The following is a 21,065-nucleotide window of genomic DNA, read 5'->3' as shown; positions in this document are numbered from 1 at the left end:
CATAGCACCCCCATGATCTTGCTCATGGTGAGTTGGTGGACAAACTACTTTATCCCACGTAACATGAAATACATCATCACAGACATGTACTTAGTGACTGAATAAATCGTGGGTTTTTTTTACTACAGAGTATTGTGGGAGCGTTAGTGGTATTTCCAGGCTTGAATTCAATGTTGATGTTTGTATGCGTGTGGAAACTATAAATCAATAGTTTTGATTACTATAGGTTTGCTTAACTATGTAGTTAATGTTGTATTTTAGCTTTTTGAAGCCCCAGAAATGGAAGATAATGATAGGGATGTCCCAGGCTACAGGTAGGCATGTTGTACACAGGGTGTGTCACAGGGCACAGGAGTTTTTAGGGATTTGTCCTGGAGTGTAGAAGTACTAAGGAGTGAGTCATCAGGTGGGTCACGGGATGCGGGAGCCTAGGGTCAAGTAGAAGTTGGGGGGGGGGGGTCAGGGTGTGACAGCATTAGTGTTACAGTCAGGAATGCAGTGATGGAAAGTTTTTGTGGGGAATGGCCCTCATGGGCGTGGCAAGAAGAAAGGGTAAGCACGACTGTTCAAGGCAGATGGAACTGGGAGTGATAAAAGGAAGCGTCAAGAGAGGATAGGCTTGGGCATTTGGGGTAGGATGAGGTGAGACTAGGTGGGGGAAGGGGAAAGAGAAAGAAAATACGAACAGGAGTAGGCCATTCAGCCCCTCAAGCCTATTCAGCCATTCAATTGGATCATGGCTGATTTGTACCTCAACACCATTTACCTGCCTTTGCTCCATATCTGTCGATACACTTACCCAACAAAGATCACAGTCTTGAAAGCGCGAATTGTCCCAGAACCACAGCCTTTTGGAGATCAGAGTTCCAGATTTCCACTACCCTTTGTGTGAAAAAGTGCTTCTTGATTTCACCTCTAAATGGCCTAGTTCTAATTTTAAGATTATATCCTTTTGCTCCGAATTCGCCTACCAGAGGAAATAGTTTCTCCATAGCTACGCTATCCCTTTATCATCATGGGACAGTGAACCAGAATGGTGGCTGGAAGGCGCCATTAATTCCACTTCGCTCCCTGAAATTTCAGGAAAGGGCTTCCTCATAAACCTCTGTTAATTAAAGCACAAACCGCACTTATATTTTAACAGCTGACTTCAGTGTACTTAAAGTTGTTTGGGCTTTAAGTAACAGCGCCTTTCCCAGCTCAGTATTGGGAAAGCCTTTTAGAAACCCCCAAGTAGAAAACTTGCGTTTCTGGCTTTGACCAGGAAAGGACTTCTAGGTTGTTTTATGACAGTGAAAGCACTTAATGAGAATGCAGCCTTTTTCATTTCAGCGCTTAAAGGGTCAGGGTGAGGGGTGGGTGGCAGTGAATGGGGGGAAAAGATCATCTTGGGGATCAGAAAGGGCTAAAGAGGGGAAGAGGATAGCGCAGGACAGTGAGAGAGAGGTGGGAAGAGATTTTAATAGGCTTGAGGTAGGTGGTGCTGTGGACATTATTACAGCGCCACCTAATGGTCAGATAACTTACTGGGAGGCAAGTAGAATGTACAGCTAGCTGAGTATAGTTGCGGCAGGCAGGTATTACAGATAGGAAATGGAAATAGCGCAATATAAAAGTTTGACAGGAAGTGTGCACTTTGTAAAAGACCTAATATATTAAAAATTATAAATAATATCAAAAATTTTCCACAAAGTTATGAACACAGAATAAAATCACTATAAAATTACGTAGAAATCTCCCTGGATCCAAGATTAATAAAAACAATTTGGCTTTTTACTTCTCAGTTCGTAGGTGCATAACACTATCTTGGCATCAGTGCCAATCACCCTAACTGAATACCTGGCCAAGGGCAGCCTGTGGGCAGAATCACTTGAGAAGAAAAAGGGTGATGGGGGCCAAAGTGAAAATATTTCAGATTTGTTACAAATTAATCATTAGGCAATGTTTATAGCAATTCCACACAGATGCTACTAACTGGATGGATTAGTGATAACAGTAATACATCCATTACCTTGAGACAAACGACATGAATGGGTGACATCCAGTTCATTGACAGTGCACTGTGATCCTCCAATTGGTTCAAGTGTCACTATGCCATTGTCATTGTGAATGAGACAGTGCTCTCTCTCCACCCAAGGACCCTGCAGAACTAAAATAAAGACAATGATTATTGGTTTTTGCCCAGTAGAATATTGTTGAAACTTGGTCACCATTTTGCAAGGGTTCTTAAACTTCACTGTGCTGCCTTTAATCCAACTCACTGCACACAAATTGTCATTTACAGGGGACTTTTATGCATTGGCTCAGCTCAGTAATCCAGTCCATTCTATTTTTCCCCTTGCCCTCAGTCCTTACTGGAACATTAGGAAGTACTAGTCTCAATTAGAGTGCTAACATTCTCAATTAGATTTCGTTTATTGTAAAGAGACTCTAGATTAGGCCAGTAAAGTCTTACAGAAACCTACTTTTATGATCATTTTGTTTTCCGTTTTACATAGAACACCATAGAAGGTACAGCACAGAAACAGGCCGTTCGGCCCAACTGGTCTCTGCCGGTTTATGCTTCACACGAGCCTCCTCTCACCCCTCTCCATCTAACCCTATCAGCATAACCTTCTACTCCTTTCTTCCTGATGTATTTATCTAGCATCCCCTTAAATGCATCTATGCTATTTGCTTCAACCACTCCATATGGTAGCAAGTTCCACATTCTAACCACTCTCTGGGTAAAGAAGTTTCTCCTTAATTTCCTATTGGATTTATTAGTAACAATCTTATATTTATGACCCCTAGTTTTGGTCTCCCCACAAGTGGAAACATCTTCTCTACATCTACCCAATCAAACCCTTTCATAAAGACCTCTATCAGGTCACCCCTCAGCCTTCTTTTTTCTAGAGAAAAGCACCCCAACCTGTTCAATTTTTTATGATTGTTATAACCTCTCAGTTCTGGTATCATCCTTGTAAATCTTTTTTGCACCTTCGCCAGTGCCTCTCTATCCTTTTTGGTCCAGGACAGGTATAGAAAAAGAAATCGAAGAGCTAATGCTGCTCAGACTACACATTTATATCTACAGCTGTTAAATTTAGTATTAAAGGTAGCATTTGATTTGGTTTTCTCACTTCATTTTATAATATTGAACACTGTAATTTTGTGTATTTTCTTTCATGGTTTTCAAAATAAGCAATGGAAATCATCTATTAATGAATGAATGAAAATAATAGATAGCCTTCTTTCACTATGGGTCTTACTCAATCTTGGATTGAAGTTAACTCTCCACATAGAGTAGGATATCAAATCAACTTGGGGCGATTTCCCCTTAAGAAGCTCCCTCTTTTAGAAATCAGATGCCTTTTCCTCCTTCACTGTATAAATACTTCCATTTTCAGTTCTTGAGGGAATCAGCACTGGATCCAAAATATAGTGAGATCACAGAAATCTTGAAGCATCAATAAGCAGCTCAAGTCACAAGTAAAAGGGTAGTTTGGGTAGCAGCTCTAGATATGGAGGCTGATGAGTGAGGAAGACCACCCATACCAAAGGCAGATAATCCTACTGTCAGTCTTCATTTGTTCAACCTCCACTTACATGGGGAGTAGTGTAGAATTTTGGGAGTGAGTTAACAAGGCCCTATAACCTCAGGCCAGCTTGGAGATCACTTTGGGAGAAACAACATGGAGAGGTAGTATAATCTAAATGGTACTATTTTGAGGGGGTTGCAAGAACAGAGGGACCTGTGTGTGCATATTCACAAATCTTTGAAGATGACAGGGCAAGTTAATAAAGCAGTTAAGAAAGCTTGGCTTTGTAAATATGGCATTGAATACAAAAACAAGGAAGTCATGCTGAACTTTTACAAATCTCTGGTTAGGCCTCAGCTGGAGTATTGTGTACAATTCTCGGCACCACACTTTAGAAAGGATGTCAAGGCCTTGGAGAGGATACAGAGGCGGCTTACCAGGCTGATATGAATGAGTGACTTCAGTTATGTGGAGAGATTGGAGAAACTGGGATTATTCTCCTTAGAGCAGAGCAGGTAAAGGGGAGACCTAATAGGGGTATTCAAAATTATGAGGGGGTTTTGATAGAGCAAGTAGGGAGAAACTATTTCCTCTGACAAGTGGGTCGGCAACCAGAGGTCACAGATTTAAAATAATTGGCAAAAGAACTAGAGGGGAAATGAGGAGAAATTTCTTCATGCAGATGGTTGTGAAGATCGGGAACACACTGCCTGAAACGGTGGTGGAATCAGATTCCATTGGAACTTTTAAAAGGCAATTGGACATGTATTTGAAGAGAACTGATTTGCAGTGTTATGGGGGAAAAGCTGGGGCGTGGGCCTAAATTGGACAGCGCTTTCAAAGAGCTGGCACATGCAGATGGGCCGAATGGCCTCCTTCTGTGCTGTAAGACTTGATGATTCTATCTTGCTGAAGCATTCATCACCTTGGTCTACCAAAACAAAACAGTACAAGTATTTATATGCTGTAGAACTCTCAGCGAGAAGCGATGACTGCATAAGTAGAATGAGTTGAAGCTTTTCTCATTAGGTCATCTCCTGCCAGAGAGTAATGCAGGACACACTGCACAACCCAGTTTGCTAACCTCTGCCAGGTAAAACAGAGACTTTGTTCCCATTGGATGCAAAAAATTGCCTGGATTGCAAAACTTCTTGTCCTGTCCTGCAAGATGTCAACGTCTAGTATTAATTCCTTTCTGTTGATTAAGTATGAGGTGCTTAAAAAGTGTTGCTACCATAATCGCTTGCCTGCGTTAATTGAAATTCAGCAACAATCTTCGAAGGAATGAATGGTTAAGGCTAAGGCCCTACCTACATGCCATTGTTAAATACTGCTTAAATTCTCTTTTTTTTTTTGCAAGAAGCCCCCAGCTCAAAAAAAATCAAGTTGCATGAAAGAGAAAAACTTGACATCACAAAACAGGTGGAACCTATATAAGTAAGTGATTCTGCCACAATGTGTGCTACAAGGGAAGACACTCCCAGCAACTGGGATCAAACTGGAGGGTTTGGTGCCAAGGGGGTTGGGGGGTGGCGGGGAGAGCAAGAAACCCAAACTTGAAGCATAGAAGTAGCAAAGTGAAAATATGAAAGGATACATGGTTAAATATTTTGCTATATAACCAGTTGTTAGAAAAACACAGTAATAATGTTCTCAGTGGAGGAAACACCAGACAGCGGCTGTTGTCAGAGAAGAAGAATGGAGGATGTGTTTCAGTGAGGAGGGGAGACTACATAACCTCTAAAGCTGAGAACATGTTGAAGGGAAGTAACCTCTAGCCGACTGAATGATGGATAATATAAACCTGCAAAGCGATTATAAAGGAACGAATGTTACAGTTCAGTTTGCTTTCACTTGATAGTTGTCCATCATCTTAGCTATGCTCTGAACCCAAACATGCACATTGGTAAAAGATCAAAGAATTCTCCCTTGAAGAAAGTTGGATCTATATTGTAGTGAATGCAATTCCATACAGTGCAAGTGAAAAAACTTACAATAACTTTCGCAACTTAATCCATTTTTTGTGCACTTACCAATGTCTTGTTCTGTTTCAGCATCAATTCCCCCAATCTTTGTCATTCCTTCCTAAAACCATGAAGACATTTAAATCAACAGCTTATCCTCATCAAACACAAAATAACTCAGAATTACACCAGGAAAAGAAGAACCAAAGATATTTATTAAGATCAGTCAGTAAGAGAGGTATTTTGCCTTGGCGTATGTGTATATACCAAGTTACAGAAAAAGCACACTATTGGATCATAAACCTTAATGTTTAACACTTGGATCATCCCTTTGAGTCAGATGCTATTTACATTAAAAACAATATTTTAAAGTCCCAATATGTATAATTTGAAAAGAATTTAAAACTGCCTTCAGATCACAAACTAGAAATTCATCCACAGTATTTTAAAAGTCAACAAGGTTTAGAAGTTGAACTCAAAGAATACTCCACAGCAGTTGGCACATTAAGGGTTCCTTCACTACTAAGCCACAACACAACAGGTGGGTAAAAACAACATGACCCGCCAACCATGGGAAACGGCTCCATTTGCTACAAGGATATCTTTCTAAACGCATTCTGGAAAGAGTGATGAGGCAGTTTGTCAAATGGCAATGAACCGTAGCTGGATGTTATTTGTGGATGTAACTGGTAGAATAGATGAGGGCGAACCAGTGGATGTGGTGTATTTGGACTTTCAGAAGACTTTCGATAAGGTCCCACATAAGAGATTAGCGTGTAAAGTTAAGGCACATGGGATTGGGGGCAAGGTATTGACTTGGATAGAGAACTGGTTGGCAGTTAGAAAGCAAAGAGTTGGAATAAACGGCTCTTTTTCCGAGTGGCAGGCAGTGACTAGTGAGGTACCGCAGGGATCGGTCCTTGGACCCCAGTTATTCACAATATATATTAATGATCTAGACAAGGGAACTAGATGTAATATCTCCAAATTTGCAGATGACACAAAGCTGGGTGGGCGTGTGTGCTGTGAGGAGGATGCCGAGAAACTACAGGATGATTTGGACAGGTTGGGTGATTGGGCAGAAGCATGGCAGATGCAATATAACGTGGATAAACGTGAGGTTATCCATTTTGGTGTCAAAAACAGGAAGGCAGATTATCTGAATGGCAATAGATTGGGAGAAGGGGAAGTGCAACGAGACCTGGGTGTCCTTGTGCACCAGTCGCTGAAGGTAAGCATGCAGGTGCAGCAGGCGGGTACGAAGGCAAATGGTATGTTGGCCTTCATAGCGAGAGGGTTTGAGTACAGGAACAAGGATGTCTTGCTGCAGTTGTACAGGGCCTTGGTGAGACCATATCTTGAGTATTGTGAGCAGTTTTGGTCGCCTTATCTGAGGAAGGATATTCTTGTCATGGAAGGAGTTCAGCAAAGATTCACCAGGCTGATACTTGGGATGGCAGGAATGACGTATGGGGAGAGATTGGGTCGATTGGGTTTGTACTCGCTGGAGTTTAGAAGAATGAGAGGGGATCTCATTGAAACTTATAAAATTCTGGCAGGACTGGACAGACTAGATGCAGGGAGGATGTTCCCGATGGTCGGGGAATCCAGAACCAGGGGTCACAGTTTAAGGATAAGGCGTAGGCCTTTTAGGACAGAAATGAGGAGGAATTTCTTCACCCAGAGAGTGGTAAACCTGTGGAATTCTCTACCACAGAAGGCAGTAGAGGCCAATTCATTAAATATATTCAAGAAGGAGTTGGATATATTTCTTAAGGCTAAAGGGATCAAGGGGTTTGGGGAGAAAGCAGGGACCAGGTACTGAACTTGGATGATCAGCCATGATCGCATTGAATGGCGGAGCAGGCTCGAGGGGCCGAATGGCCTACTCCTGCTCCTATCTTCTATGTTGTGTTTTCACTATTCAGTCACATTCGGGACACTGAAAGTTACAATCTTGAATGCACTGCCTGAAAGGGTGATGGAAGCAGGCTTAATAGTAACTTTCAAAAAGGAAATTGGATAAATACTTGGAAAAGGAAAAATTTGCAGAGCTATGCGGAAAGAGCAGGGGAATGGGACTAATTGGCCATCTCCTTCAAGAGCCAGCACAGGCACGAGGGGCCGAATGGCCTCCTTCTGTGATGTATAATTCCATTATTCTTCTCATTCTTAGGCAGTCCCTCGGAACCGAGGATGACTTGATTATGATTCCATTAAGTGTCATGAAGACCAAAGTAGTAAAATGAAAAACAAGCCAAACACTGATGATCTGAAATAACAACAGAAAATGCTGGAAAAACTCAGGAGGCCAGGCAACATCCGTGGAGAGAAATTAGAGTCAGCGTTTCAGGTCAAAACCCTTTGTCTCCACGGATGTTGCCTGGCCTGGCCTGCTGAGTTTTTCCAGCATTTTTTGTTATTTCGGATTTCCAGCATCTGCAGTATTTTGCTATCGTACTGATGTATGGCATAAACAGCAAAACATCAGTAGTCTCCTGTGTATATTGAGACGAGTGGAATAATCTCAGCTATAAAGACTGTGTATGCACAGTCAATTCAGGTTCATACTGTTGGACACCATTTGAATGCTTAGACAGTCCCTTTGCGTGTCACTGACTTTTACAGCAGTATTTATCTCAGTAGGTTTTTTTTTTGACCCAGTCCTATTCGCTTCCACATTCCACTCGCTGCTTTTAACCATTAAATAAAATAAAGGAAGTTATAACTTCTGTTCCTGGGGATTAAAACCTGAGTTGGGGGGTGGGGAAATCCGTGAGTTAGTCCGGGGTTGCATAGGCCGAGGTAGCGCAAGCCTTCCTTTCAAACCTTTTCTTTCACCTCGTGCAGAGTCACCCTCTGCGCGTTTGAAAAAGAGTGCACACGTGCCACGTGGCCTTGGAGAGGGGGGTGGGGAAGGAAAGAAAAAGACTTGCCAGTCTCTAGACCTGCAGAAAGGCCAATTCAATCAGGATCCAGTGTGATTATCTCCTTCAATGTCTTCAGTTAGTATAATAGCTGAAGGCGTTATCACGATTTTCCTCGTACCTCAGACTCGGAGCTTTATATTCATGGCAATGTGCTTCTCTGGCGGACGGATGGACCTAGGCCGGCTATTTGTGAAAGGGTTGGGGAGAGGGGGGCTGCCTTTTCATGAAAGGATTTATGGCGATGAGGTCGGCTGGGTAAAGTCGCTCAGGGCCCTGTTTATTTCTCCATTTCTCTCATGTGCCATCCACCTCCACCATTGCTGGTGCTGTTAATTCAAGTCGCTGGGGTGGGAAGAGGGAAGTTCTGTTTCCGAAATGGAGGACGTGGACCTGGAATTTTAGTTCAGTCCGACCGGGTGTGCACAAAACGAGCCTGTAGTGAGCACTGTGCTTGTTGCTCCTGGTTCATTTCCTCTTAAACAAATGTTTGATGGGATGGAGCAACCTCGGGCACATAATGTAAATTTAGGATAAAAACAGAAAATTCTGGACATAGTCAGCAGGGCAGGCAGCATCTGTGGAGACAGAAACAGAGTTAACGTTTCAGATCGATGACCTTTCGTCAGAACTGAAACGTTAACTCTGTTTCTCTCCACAGATGCTGCCTGACCTGCTGAGTACTTCAAGAATTTTCTGTTTTTATTTCAGATTTCCAGGATCTGCAGTATTTTGCTTATTTAAATTTAGGATTAAATAAATTCTTCTTCACCTTCTTAAGGTGTAATAGAGTTATTAATAACTAATTTTTATACTTGTGTTGTGTTACAGGGGGTCTGCGGAATTTTTATAACACGGGAGGAGGGCCTCTGAAGCAAAAAGGTTGAGAACCCCTGCTCTACAGATAACCTGTGCTGTCTCCAGATGTTGCACATCTCAACTACACTGCTGCAAACAGGCCAACAGAGCAGGGAGGGCAGTTGGGAGAGTGGTTCTAATATAGGGAGCCAGCAGACTAAGGTAAGGGTCCTTTGGGATCCTGCAAATGGAGAGTAGTATACTAACAGCATGTAGATTTGTAAAACACATGTTCAAATGTTAACATAGCTGTGGTCTATTATTTAATTTTTTGTTACTTTTACAGACAATAAAAGCTTCTAAAGTCAGAGAACAAACAGTGAAGACTTATCACAGCAAACCATTTAAGTTTAGCAGGCACAAGACATAATAGTAATAGTTTCCTTACTTACAGCTCAGCAGATCCAATAGAAAGATAAACAAGTCAAACAGAACAAGAGAAAAAGAAGAAAGGTAATTCAAAGAGGAAAAAATGTGGTGGGTAACACTGTCTTCCCTTTAAATGTAATGATTTATCACCTATAACCTCTGACCTCTCCATCGTAGCCTTGCTCCCTTTCTATATTTTAACAATATTATGATTGCTCTTCTGAATCTTCATCTTTCACACCGTCTAAACTTCAAACATACCAAATAAAAGTGTATTGAAATCAAAACTCACTGCACAATCTCATTATTTCCCCAAACTGCAAAAATAGGATAACTTCTCTCTTATTTCAAAACAGCTAGAGTTAAAATGTCTTTAACCTGGAGGATCACGGACATTGGGTAGAATTTCTGTAGGGGTCCCCCAACCTCCCGCTTATTTGAAATGTAAATGGGCATTGATTGACAGTGAAATAGACAATTCTAATCTCAATGTAAATTCCATTTCAATCACCACCGACGAGATTGTGGCTTTCATTGTCAAGTGTCAAAAACTGACTACTAAAGGAAACACGAGTTAACATCTACTTAAGTGTTAACCTGGTTAACACTAATGGCTCGACTATGGAGGAGGAGTATTTTGATCATCAAAGGCGCCTGCTTTTACTTCAAAGAAAGGACATCCAAACAACGTAGGGACAGCCTCATGGTTCCTAAATGCTGGGATGGCTGTACCTCTATAGGAGATGGTTGACTTTGTGAGGGTCATCTCCCACGTAACTTCTATCAGAAACTATTATTCAGAAAATGCTGAGAAGGACTACAAGGATTTTGAACTGTTTTTGTCTTTTATTGTGTTGAAGCAGTTTACATAGAGTATAACAGAAAATGCTGGAAACACTCAGCAGGTCAGGCAGCATCGAGGAGAGAGAAACAACTCTGTCTCTCTCTCCTCGATGCTGCCTGACCTGCCGAGTGTTTCCAGTATTTCTGTTGTTATTTCAGATTTCCAGCATCCGCAGTGTTTTGCTATTGTACACATCTAGTACGTCTGCTTGTTTGTACTCTTGGTATCTTGCTATTAGTTCTTCTGTGTATTACTTAATTTGCAAATCCGGCCAAATAGTTTTAGCCTATCTGCACTGGTCTGATGGCATGGAGTTTTCCACTTTTCTGAAGAGATAGGAGAACATAATGGCCATTCCACATATCTCTAGAAAGCAATAAACCACGACTGGTTTATGTGAGATTCAGTATGCTCGTGAAGCACAAAAAAACACTTTTTACCTCCCTCAATCTTTCCTTCCTCATGCAATGTCCTGCTTTTTAAAAGCCAAGTTTGCCGTCACCTAATCATTAGTTTACCACTCTTGTCCTTTATTCTTAATCTTTATTCTTAATCTTGCTGATGTTTCTCACTGTGAACTTTGGCCCTTCAGCCGTCAAGGTCTCAATGACATACACTGGAAATGCACTGAAAAGTTACTCTACAAAATGATATGGTGCGATCCCAAATTCTACAATTATTCACAGCTAGGATTATTACGAGGTACTTCCAAGAGTTAGGAAAGAACAAATAAGTAAGGCGAAATCAAAAGGGTCAACCTGCACTTTCTCCTGTCTGATCTACAGTAGCATAAGCATAAAAGTAGGTAACACATTAATCAGGAGATCTTACATGGGAATCTTTCACAGCGAGGGAAAATTAGAAGAACAAATGTATTTTTTTTTTTTTTAAAAACACTAATAAAATACATTGAATCAATCCAAAACAGGCCTGAAATCTTACCCTGAGATGATAGAGGGCAACACCTGTACTTAATATATCCTCATCCACGGCTATTAAATGAGGTAACTGGGAGGCAACAATCACTCCTGTTTTCCCTCGGTTTATGTCCACATAGTATTCCTCCATGATTGCTTTTGTGTCTTTCCATCTGTCTGTCCAATCTTTGGTGAGCTGGTCTACCTAACAGAGATCACAGTAATTCATGGCATCAGTATTTAATATAACAAATTAATCTAAGCTACATGAGATCAAATTTAAACTTCATAGTCATGCTCCAAATTCTGTATCAATGTATTATTAATATGAACAGAGATACTGACACTGCTCTACTATCCAATTTACAACTAAGGCCACAAAACAGCATTAATTAGCTATGTAATGAACTGCAATGAATAGGAAAACATTCAGGCAGCCTGGTTGCCCCTTCAATGTCTTAACATGTTCAATGTGGCTCAATAGTAGGACTCTCACTTCTGAGTCAGAAGGTCTACTCCAGAGACTTGAGCACATAATCCAGACTGGCACTTCAATGCAGTAGTGAGGGAGTGCTGGATTGTATAGATGCAGTTTTTCGGATGAGAGATTAAACGAAAGCCCTGTCTGCCCTCTCAAGTGGATGCAAAAGATCCCATGGCACTATTTGAAGAAGAGCGGGGGAATTCTCCCGAGTGTCCTGGTCAATATTTATCCCTCCACCAATACCTAACACAGATTATCTGGTCATTATCATATTGATGTTTGTGCGAACTTGCTGTGCGCAAATTGGCTGCCATGTTAATTACATTACAACAGTGACTACACCTCAAAAGTACTTCATTGGTTGTAAAGTGCTTTTGGGACTTTGAGGTTGTGAAAGGCATTGTATAAATGCAAGTTTTTTTCTTTTATAAAATCCATCTAAAATATATAACTGTCATTTTTTTTTCCATACAAAGAGTATAACCAACCTTGAGTTCATTTTGAAGTAGCATTTCTGTCAGACTTCCATCTTTCTCATCGCTTAAAGAAGGACTGGAGTATCGCTGCAAAACACATTGATGAAGGACAACATTATTGATTATTTTTGCTTTGGTGCAAAAATGACAGCCGTACATCTGGAGTGTATGTTCAATTAGGAGCATGGATGCCACAGTAGTGTTTGAATATTGAGGCGAAGCTAATGAGGGCCATCACAACCCTGTTCTCATAGCGACAGAGGGTCCTAGCGAAGTCTAGCAGAGTCATCCAAGAACATTCCTGTACACCCACTGTTTGGCTTATTGAGCAGAGCTGCTCTATATCTGAAGCTTAGGAACAAACCCATTATCTGCCTTTATGACCAATATAAAACCAGTTACTTCTCCCTAACAAAACAAATGGTAGGTGAACCTAGATTATCCCTTCTTACTTCACCATTGAAAAAATACCACAGGACATTTTCTGCATTTAAATTTTCCTACTTCTCTCCCCCATCCCCAAACCAACTTTCCCTCTTCAGCGTCAGCTTGACTCAGGGGTAATACTCTCACCCCCGAGTCAAAAGGTCTGAGTGAAGACCTACTCCAGGGACTTGAGCACCTAATCTAGGTTGTCACTTCACTTGAGGGAGTACTGCATTGTTGGAGGAGCCTTCTGCCAGTACAGGTGGGGGTGGATAATTGCATGGCACTATTCAAAGGGTAGGCAGGGGAGTTCTCCTGGCCATCATTTATCCCTCAACCAACACCACCAAAACAGACTAATCGGTCACTTATCTAACTGCAATCTGTGGGCCTTGCTGTGTGCAAATTGGCTGTGTATTTACCTACAAAACAATAGTGATTACACCTCAAAAGTAATTCACCGGCCGTGAAGCACTTTGGAACATCCTGAGGATGTGAAGGTACTTTATAAATGTTAAGTCCTTCCTTCTTTCTTTTCATGGTTATTGTCTTTATATATAGCCTGTCATCTGGCAGGAAAGTTGAACTCACCCTAGACTTGGCTATTACTGCCAATAGTGTGTCCAGTTATTCAAAAACCCCACTGAAGTATACAGAGGAGGAAATGGGGGAGCTGTATTATGTATGATTTTCCCTACCCTTATGATGAGGTGGTCAGTTACCAAGATGCAGCCTATTCAAAAAAGTTATGAGAAAACCAACCAAGTTCACTCTCCTGTGAAGGACCTTGGGACATTTTACTTCGTTAAAGGCGCTATATAAATCTGCAAGTAGTTGTTGCTGTTATCATAAATAAGGCTAATGCACAGAGCACCAAATGACCCGGATCTGATTTCACAATCACAGAAGTGTAAAGAGAGTTACTTTACCCACATTTCCCAGAACACATATCTGTACATAAATCACCAGGGGGGGAAAACATTGATATTTAATTAAGAAATATATTTTTGAAAGATTTTAGCCAAACTACAGACAAGGTATTACCTGAAATAATTTTTTTTTTAATTATTTGCTCAGAAGTGATTTTTAACAGGGTAGTAAGGAATGATATTAAGTACAGCAGATGCCAATATTTAACTTTTATTTTTTACTCTATTATTGCAAGGGTCCACTTACCAATTCAAAACTCATCAGCATGGCTTTTAATCTGTCAATCTCCTCCCGCAGTTCTCTAATCAACTTTACATTAGCATCCTGAAAAGTGTTAAGGGGACCATTCTAAGACATTGAAGTGATGTCCAGTACAATTGCAAAATACATTTTATATATACTATATACAAAAAAGTTCCAATTTGGAGTTACAGTAATTTGACTTGTGATTGTCACTGCAATTATTCCCATTCTTTTAAACTAACAGTCTCATGCTAGGGTACCATTTCATTGGTGCTTCTACAACCCTCCGAGAACTCTGCACTCCTCCAATTCTGGCCTCTTGTGCATCCCCGATTTTAATGGCTCCACTATTGGCAGCCGTGCCTTCAGCTGCCTAGACCCTAAACTCTGGAATTCCCTCCTTAAACCTCTCTGCTGCTCGTTCCTCCTTTAAGACGCTCCGTGTCCTAACTCGCAGCAAGTCCCATTCGTCCATCACCCCTGTGCTCGCTGACCTACACTGGCTCCCGGTTAAGCAGCACCTCGATTTCAAAATTCTCATCCTTGTTTTCAAATCGCTCCATGGCCTCGCCCCTTCCTATCTCTGTAATCTCCTGCAGCGCACACCCCGCCCCGAGATATCTGCATTCCTCTAATTCTACCCTCTTGAGCATCCCTGATTATAATCGCTCAACCATTGGTGGCCGTGCCGTCTGTTGCCTAGGCCCCAAGCTCTGGAATTCCCTGCCTAAACCTCTCCGCCTCGCTAACTCTCTTTCCTCCTTTAAGGCGCTCCTTAAAACCTACCTCTTTGACCAAGCTTTTGGTCACCTGCCCTAATTTATCCTTAAGTGGCTCGGTGTCAAATTTTGTCTTAAAATACTCCTGTGCAGCACCTTGGGACGTTTTACTATGTTAAAGGTGCTATATAAATACAAGTTGTTGTTGTTGTTACCTACCTATTTGACCAAGCTTTTGGTTACCTGTCCAAATTTTGTCTGATAACACTCCTGTGTAGCGCCATGAGACATTTTACTACGTTAAAGACACTGTATAAATGCAAGTTGTTTTTGGTGCTGGCACATTTCTAGTTTCTTACCCAATAGTCATTCTTCAGTTGTCAGCTGGTTATCAGACCAAGGTGAGCCTGGTCTTAACTTCACCCACAGTTCACACTTGCACTTTCCAGCGGGGGTCACTGAATAGTGATCATAGAGTGGGAACCGGCGCTGACCTTTCCTCTCCGTAGCTCAGGGGTTGTCAAGAGCCAGCGCAGTGCCCCTTACTAACCCAGCATAGACATGGAGGCTTCCTGCTGTGCGTGGCTCAGTTCCGCATTAAACAACAAATTAACCAATTGACCCATTTGGGAGAGTTGTTACTTTAAAAGGAAACAAACAGACACTGATTGAATGCAGTAACCTGGCAAAAGACTGCTAATTGCTCACCTCATTCACACGCGGTTTATTGATGATATTCTTTGCATGTGCTGCATATCTTAAGGTGCTGATGGTTTCGCTGTAACTTGTGCTTGCAGGAGAGATTGCTGCAGTCAGGAAGAAACACAAATGAAAGAAGAGCAACGCAATAAGAGAGAGAAATCTGGGACAGTAGATTGCCACGAAATTTCACCGCAGCTTATCACACAAGTGGGCAGCAATGTTCCCTTTAAGCCGCACGGCGCTCTAGGGGTCCCGCGCAACCAGTAATCAGGCTTTTAAATTGAAAAAAACGGCGATCAAGGACCTGCTAAAGGGTCTGCGCGGCCCAAACAAACATTACAGCGAACATTGGTGCGCAGCTCCCCCTTTTGGAAGTATTTTCCATTATTTCCACATTTACCATGCAAGGCAGTGAAGTCACCATAGCACTGATGTAGAACACAGTCAAAGAAACAAAGCAAAAAAATTGGTTAAGAATTTTCAAATACTGAGGTGTGTGAGATAACAATTAATCTAGAAAAACGTATTGCCACTTAACGTGTTACACTAATTCATTAAAATCTTTCAAAAATACATCGGTAGTACATTGGGCACTTGTAATAAATTACTCAATAATCTGAGCATTGTAACTGTGCATCTCCTCTTTTCCACTAAAAAATACTGCAAATGACAAGCTTGAGATAAAGCAGTTAAAATGTTTTTACTATTGTAATGCTGCACGTAATATTCCAGTACGCATGTGTGCTTCTGATGTGCCAAGGACTAAACAGTCCCGGGCACTTGATGCCAAAATCAGCACTTGAGCGTGACTAGGTCACAGGTTGCCGGCAATCTAAAAGTACAAATAATCTGGGCTAATACAGGCTGATTAACTTCTTCCTGTTATTGTGTTTGTGTGAAGTTCTAGCAGGGACAACAGGTTTACTTGTTTGTGTGTTTTTTTTGTTAGTTCTCACCACAGCCTCCCACATGGCCTCCATCAATCGAGATAGGGAATTAAAAATCAGCACGGGACTAAAAATAGCCAAACTCTGTTGGTCACAGATTCCACAATCACTATCAACACCATTGTGTTACTAGGCAAAAAAACAAACACTCCCGTGGGTAAAAACAGTTCTTCCAACCCTGGAGCTAGTGGCCAGGCCAAGATCTGGTATAGATTTTATTTAGAATTCATCGGAGGAGGCTGGCTGGCTCTATGATGGGGTCGGGCTAGTGGACTGGAACTGCTGGATGACCAAGAGAGAAGCATTAGGACATGGGAACAGGCTACCCCTAATGTTGGACGGTGTGCAATTTAAAGATGAGAAAGCAATACAGAATAGGGGAGGGATGGAAAAAGAGAGGAATGGAATGGTGAGGTTGTGCAATACAGTAATTGGGAGGGAGAGAGGATGACACTTAATATTGGCTTCCAATCTCAGCCGCCATCATGGGGAGGGTGTCCCAGAGAGGGTGGGAATATTACCCGGGACTATTCGTGCACACCTCCAACTAGTAACATTAGCAGCTCCCTCCTGGGAATGGGGCATAGCTTGGGGAACAGTTGGGAGAGGGGATAAAAAGACTTCACACTTAGAAATTCTTGAAATATTATGTGCTTATTCAAAGCTTGCCAGCCAATTAAATTAAAAGCTCATTTTGTAATCAATTGCTTTTTGATAAGACCAGGATACTCACTTGCAATCATTATGGTTTTAGAATTCCCTCCAAGGCTGTCCTTGAGAAGCCAGGTGAGGACAGAATCACGGTAAGGAACATAATACTGGCGTCTGCTGCTCCCCGAATATGCACTGGAATGGCTTCCAGTGTCCCCTTCACTCAGTACACTATTTATACTCTGGCAGCTGCTGGACATCTGGGAATTTTGTGCTGCATATTTCAAAACAAAATGCACAAATTGAGGGACATTTACTGCACTTGAACGTGACTCAGCATCATACAATTTTCTTATATTGAACAAAAACAACCTAGTCATGTTGTCAGAGCATCTTAAAAGCATTTTGTTGCCTCACACAACGGGTTGCTTTTGGAATGCAGCAACCCTTAATGCAGGCAAACAGAAAGAAAAAGACTTGCATTTCTACAGCTTCTTTCACCACCTTTGGATGCCGCAAAGCGCTTTACTGCCAATGAAGTACCTTTGAAGTGTAGTCACTGTTGTAATGTAGGAAATGTAGCAGCCAATTTGCGCAAATACACCAATGACCAGATAAATGCAGCAGCCATTCTGCCCCACAAATAGCGACCAAATGAATGACCAGTTAACAACAGAAAATGCTGGAAAAACTCAGGTGGTCAGGCAACATCCGTGGAGAGAAATTTGAGTTGACGTTTCGGGTCGAACCCTTCTTCAAAACTGGAAAGAAAAGAAGATAGATCGGAGGCAGGGCTGCGATCGGACAAAAGAATGAAAGAAACAAAAGAAGTAAAAGAGACAATAAAAGGTATTAGAAGCTAGACGAGATGGTAATAGGCTGAGATTAGGTGTAAAGTGTACTGGCAGGGCAAGAGATAGCTGCCAGGTGTGAGAAACAAAAGGAAAGGGGGGGGGGGGGGTGGGGGGAAAAGGAGTGGAAAAATTACAAGAAAAAATGTAATAGGGGCCGAGGTTATGATCTGAAATTGTTGAACTCGATATTGAGTCCAGAAGGCTGCAGAGTGCCTAATCGGAAGATGAGGTGCTGTTCCTCAAGTTTACGTTGAGCTTCTGTGGAACAATACAAGAGGCCAAGGACGGTGAGGTCCGAGTGGTTAATCTGGTTTCGAGTGATATTTGCTGAGGGAGGAATGTTAGCCTGGACAAGGAGAGAACTCTCTGCTTTTCTTCAAGGATGACTGTTCCACGCTGACCAAGATCTTGGTTTAATGTCTCAATTAAAGGATGGCAATTCTGACAATGGCAGCTCTCTGTCAGTACTGCCCTGGAATGTTAGCCTAGATCATGGATTGAAGGCCTGGTGCAGAGCTTGAACGCACAATTTTCTGATGCAGCGGTGACAACCGAGTCAGGCTGACAGACTAGCAGAACCTCTTTGAAGTCATTTTATATTTAAACGCAAACATACTTTTCACATCGGAAGTCTATACTTAGGTTAGAACAAAAACATATGCATGATACAAACTTTGTTTGTCTATTGGACACAGAATTTCCTGGTAATAAAACATTTCTTGATAAATATGCTATGACATCAGCGCAATCATCACGTTGTCAACAGAGTGCGCTGATAGCTACTACACAGAAAATGACTGGAAAACCAAAATGAAACCCTATGAAAGCCGAGATAGTTATATTTCCCCCCCCCACCCCCCGTTAAGTTATTTCAAGGTAATCTAATCAAGAGGTTCAGAAGGTGGTTGGAAATCCTTCTCACGAGATTGGATGACATCTGAACCTCTTGATTAGATTACTGCTTTGTAATAACTCAGAGATTAGTTGCTTTCCAATTAACTTTTGACTTACTCACTTTCACCTCTCTTAGCAATCTCTGAACGAATTGTAAATAAAGGTGTGATTTAAACAGTTATGTAGAACAACAGTTTGTGCTTAAACACAAGGCGGGTGAACTTCCTCGCTGTTTTCAGTGTATGACAGCTTAGAACATTATTTTTTAGCTAAGAAATTCAGATGGAAGTCATTCCCACTAGCACGCCTTGACAATGCTTCCCTGGAGACTCCTTGCACTTTTTGAGCCTTCCTGTGATCCATCCACCGAGTCTCTGCTGGCCTCATCTGCATATGTTGGAGTGAGAGCCAATGGCGTAGCAGCTGTGGGTTTCCTGGGTTTGCGCCGCTAATGCACTCTGGGTGACTTGGATTGAGAGTTCGAGGCGCAGCAGTGAGCAGGATCAGCTGGTACAGGCGGAAGTGAGGAGTTACTGACACCAAAGACGCTGCAGATTTTCAATACAGGGAAACGTGTATTAAAATGTTTATTTTGTGCTATTCGGCCGACAAACTCCTGGACTTGCTTCTCAGAGGGTCGGGCCACCAGCAGATTTTCAGACCCCCCCACAACTACCTCCAGTCAGGGGTTCTCAGGAGCAAGTGTGGCGTTCCCTGCGGCCATACTCTTATCATGGAGGAGTTGGAGCAGCACAGGATGGAGCAATGGAGTTATGCAGCATCCACTGCAAGATAGAGCACTGCACGTGTCATCATTGAAACATAGAAGATAGGAGCAGGAGTAGGCCATTCGGCCCCTCGAGCCTGCTCCGCCATTCAATGAGATCATAGCTGATCATCCAAACTCAGTACCCTGTCCCTGCTTTCTCCCCATACCCCTTGATCCCTTTAGCCTTAAGAAATATATCCAACTCCTTCTTGAATATATTTAATGAATTGGCCTCTACTGCCTTCTGTGGCAGAGAATTCCACAGGTTCGCCACTCTCTGGGTGAAGAAATTCCTCCTCATTTCTGTCCTAAATGGCTTACCCCTTATCCTTAGACTGTGACCCCTGGTTCTGGACTCCCCAACCATCAGGAACATCCTTCCTGCATCTAGCCTGTCCAGTCCTGTCAGAATTTTATAAGTTTCAATGAGATCCCCTCTCATTCTTCTAAACTCCAGCGAGTATAAGCCCAATTGACCCAATCTCTCCTCATATGTCATTCCTGCCATCCCAGGTATCAGCCTGGTGAATCTTCGCTGAACTCCTTCCATGGCAAGAACATCCTTCCACAGATAAGGCGACCAAAACTGCACACAATACTCAAGATGTGGTCTCACCAAGGCCCTGTACAACTGCAGCAAGACATCCTTGTTCCTGTACTCAAACCCTCTCGCTACGAAGGCCAACATACCATTTGCCTTCTTAACCGCCTGCTGCACCTGCATGCTTACCTTCAGCGACCGGTGCACAAGAACACCCAGGTCTTGTTGCACTTCCCCTTCTCCCAATCTATTGCCATTCAGATAATAATCTGCCTTCTTGTTTTTGCCACCAAAGTGGATAACCTCACATTTATCTACGTTATATTGCATCTGCCATGCTTCTGCCCAATCACCCAACCTGTCCAAATCATCCTGGAGTTTCTTCACATCCTCCTCACAGCACACACGCCCACCCAGCTTTGTGTCATCTGCAAACTTGGAGATATTACATCTAGTTCCCTTGTCTAGATCATTAATATATATTGTGAATAGCTGGGGTCCAAGGACCGATGCCTGCGGTACCCCACTAGTCACTGCCTGCCACTCGGAAAAAGAGCCCTTTATTCCAACTCTTTGCTTTCTGTCTGCCAACCAGTTCTCTATCCAAGTCAATACCTTGCCCCCAATCCCATGTGCCTTAACTTTACACGCTAATCTCTTATGCAGGACCTTATCAAAAGCCTTCTGAAAGTCCAAATACACCACATCCACTGGTTCGCCCTTATCTATTTTACCAGTTACATCCTCAAAAAATTCCAGTAGATTAGTCAAGCACGATTTACCTTTTGTAAATCCATGTTGACTTTGTCCGATCCTGTCACTGTTTTCCAAGTGCTCTGCTATTACATCTTTTATAATGGACTCTAGCATTTTCCCCACTACCGATGTCAGGCTTACCGGTCTGTAATTCCCCGTTTTCTCTCTACCACCTTTTTTGAATAGTGGGGTAACATTAGCTACCCTCCAATCCATGGGTACTGTTCCAGATTCCATCGAATGTTGGAAGATGATCAGCAATGCATCTACTAT

The 21,065-nt window shown here is 42.2% G+C and overlaps 1 protein-coding gene across 1 annotated transcript in view; it reads right to left on the bottom strand.

Annotated features, from left to right (window-relative positions):
- stard9 (StAR-related lipid transfer (START) domain containing 9) overlaps window positions 1-21,065 on the bottom strand; it is a 284,572-nt gene that overhangs the window by 99,239 nt on the left and 164,268 nt on the right. Inside the window, exons 12-18 of the mRNA XM_086003792.1 lie at window positions 17,061-17,252; window positions 15,387-15,484; window positions 13,963-14,040; window positions 12,373-12,447; window positions 11,426-11,605; window positions 5,555-5,606; window positions 2,012-2,149 (exon numbers count right to left, since the gene is read on the bottom strand). Coding sequence (XP_085859918.1) covers window positions 2,012-2,149; window positions 5,555-5,606; window positions 11,426-11,605; window positions 12,373-12,447; window positions 13,963-14,040; window positions 15,387-15,484; window positions 17,061-17,252 — 813 coding nt within the window. The remainder of the gene's footprint in view (window positions 1-2,011; window positions 2,150-5,554; window positions 5,607-11,425; window positions 11,606-12,372; window positions 12,448-13,962; window positions 14,041-15,386; window positions 15,485-17,060; window positions 17,253-21,065) is intronic.

This window comes from Somniosus microcephalus, chromosome 12, assembly GCF_052327205.1.
Source record: "Somniosus microcephalus isolate GS21.2 chromosome 12, FLI_Smic_1.0, whole genome shotgun sequence".
Classification (NCBI taxonomy): Eukaryota; Metazoa; Chordata; class Chondrichthyes; order Squaliformes; family Somniosidae; genus Somniosus; species Somniosus microcephalus.
Note: the sequence above shows the minus strand (reverse complement) of the source record. Positions and strands in the feature narration are given on the sequence as shown.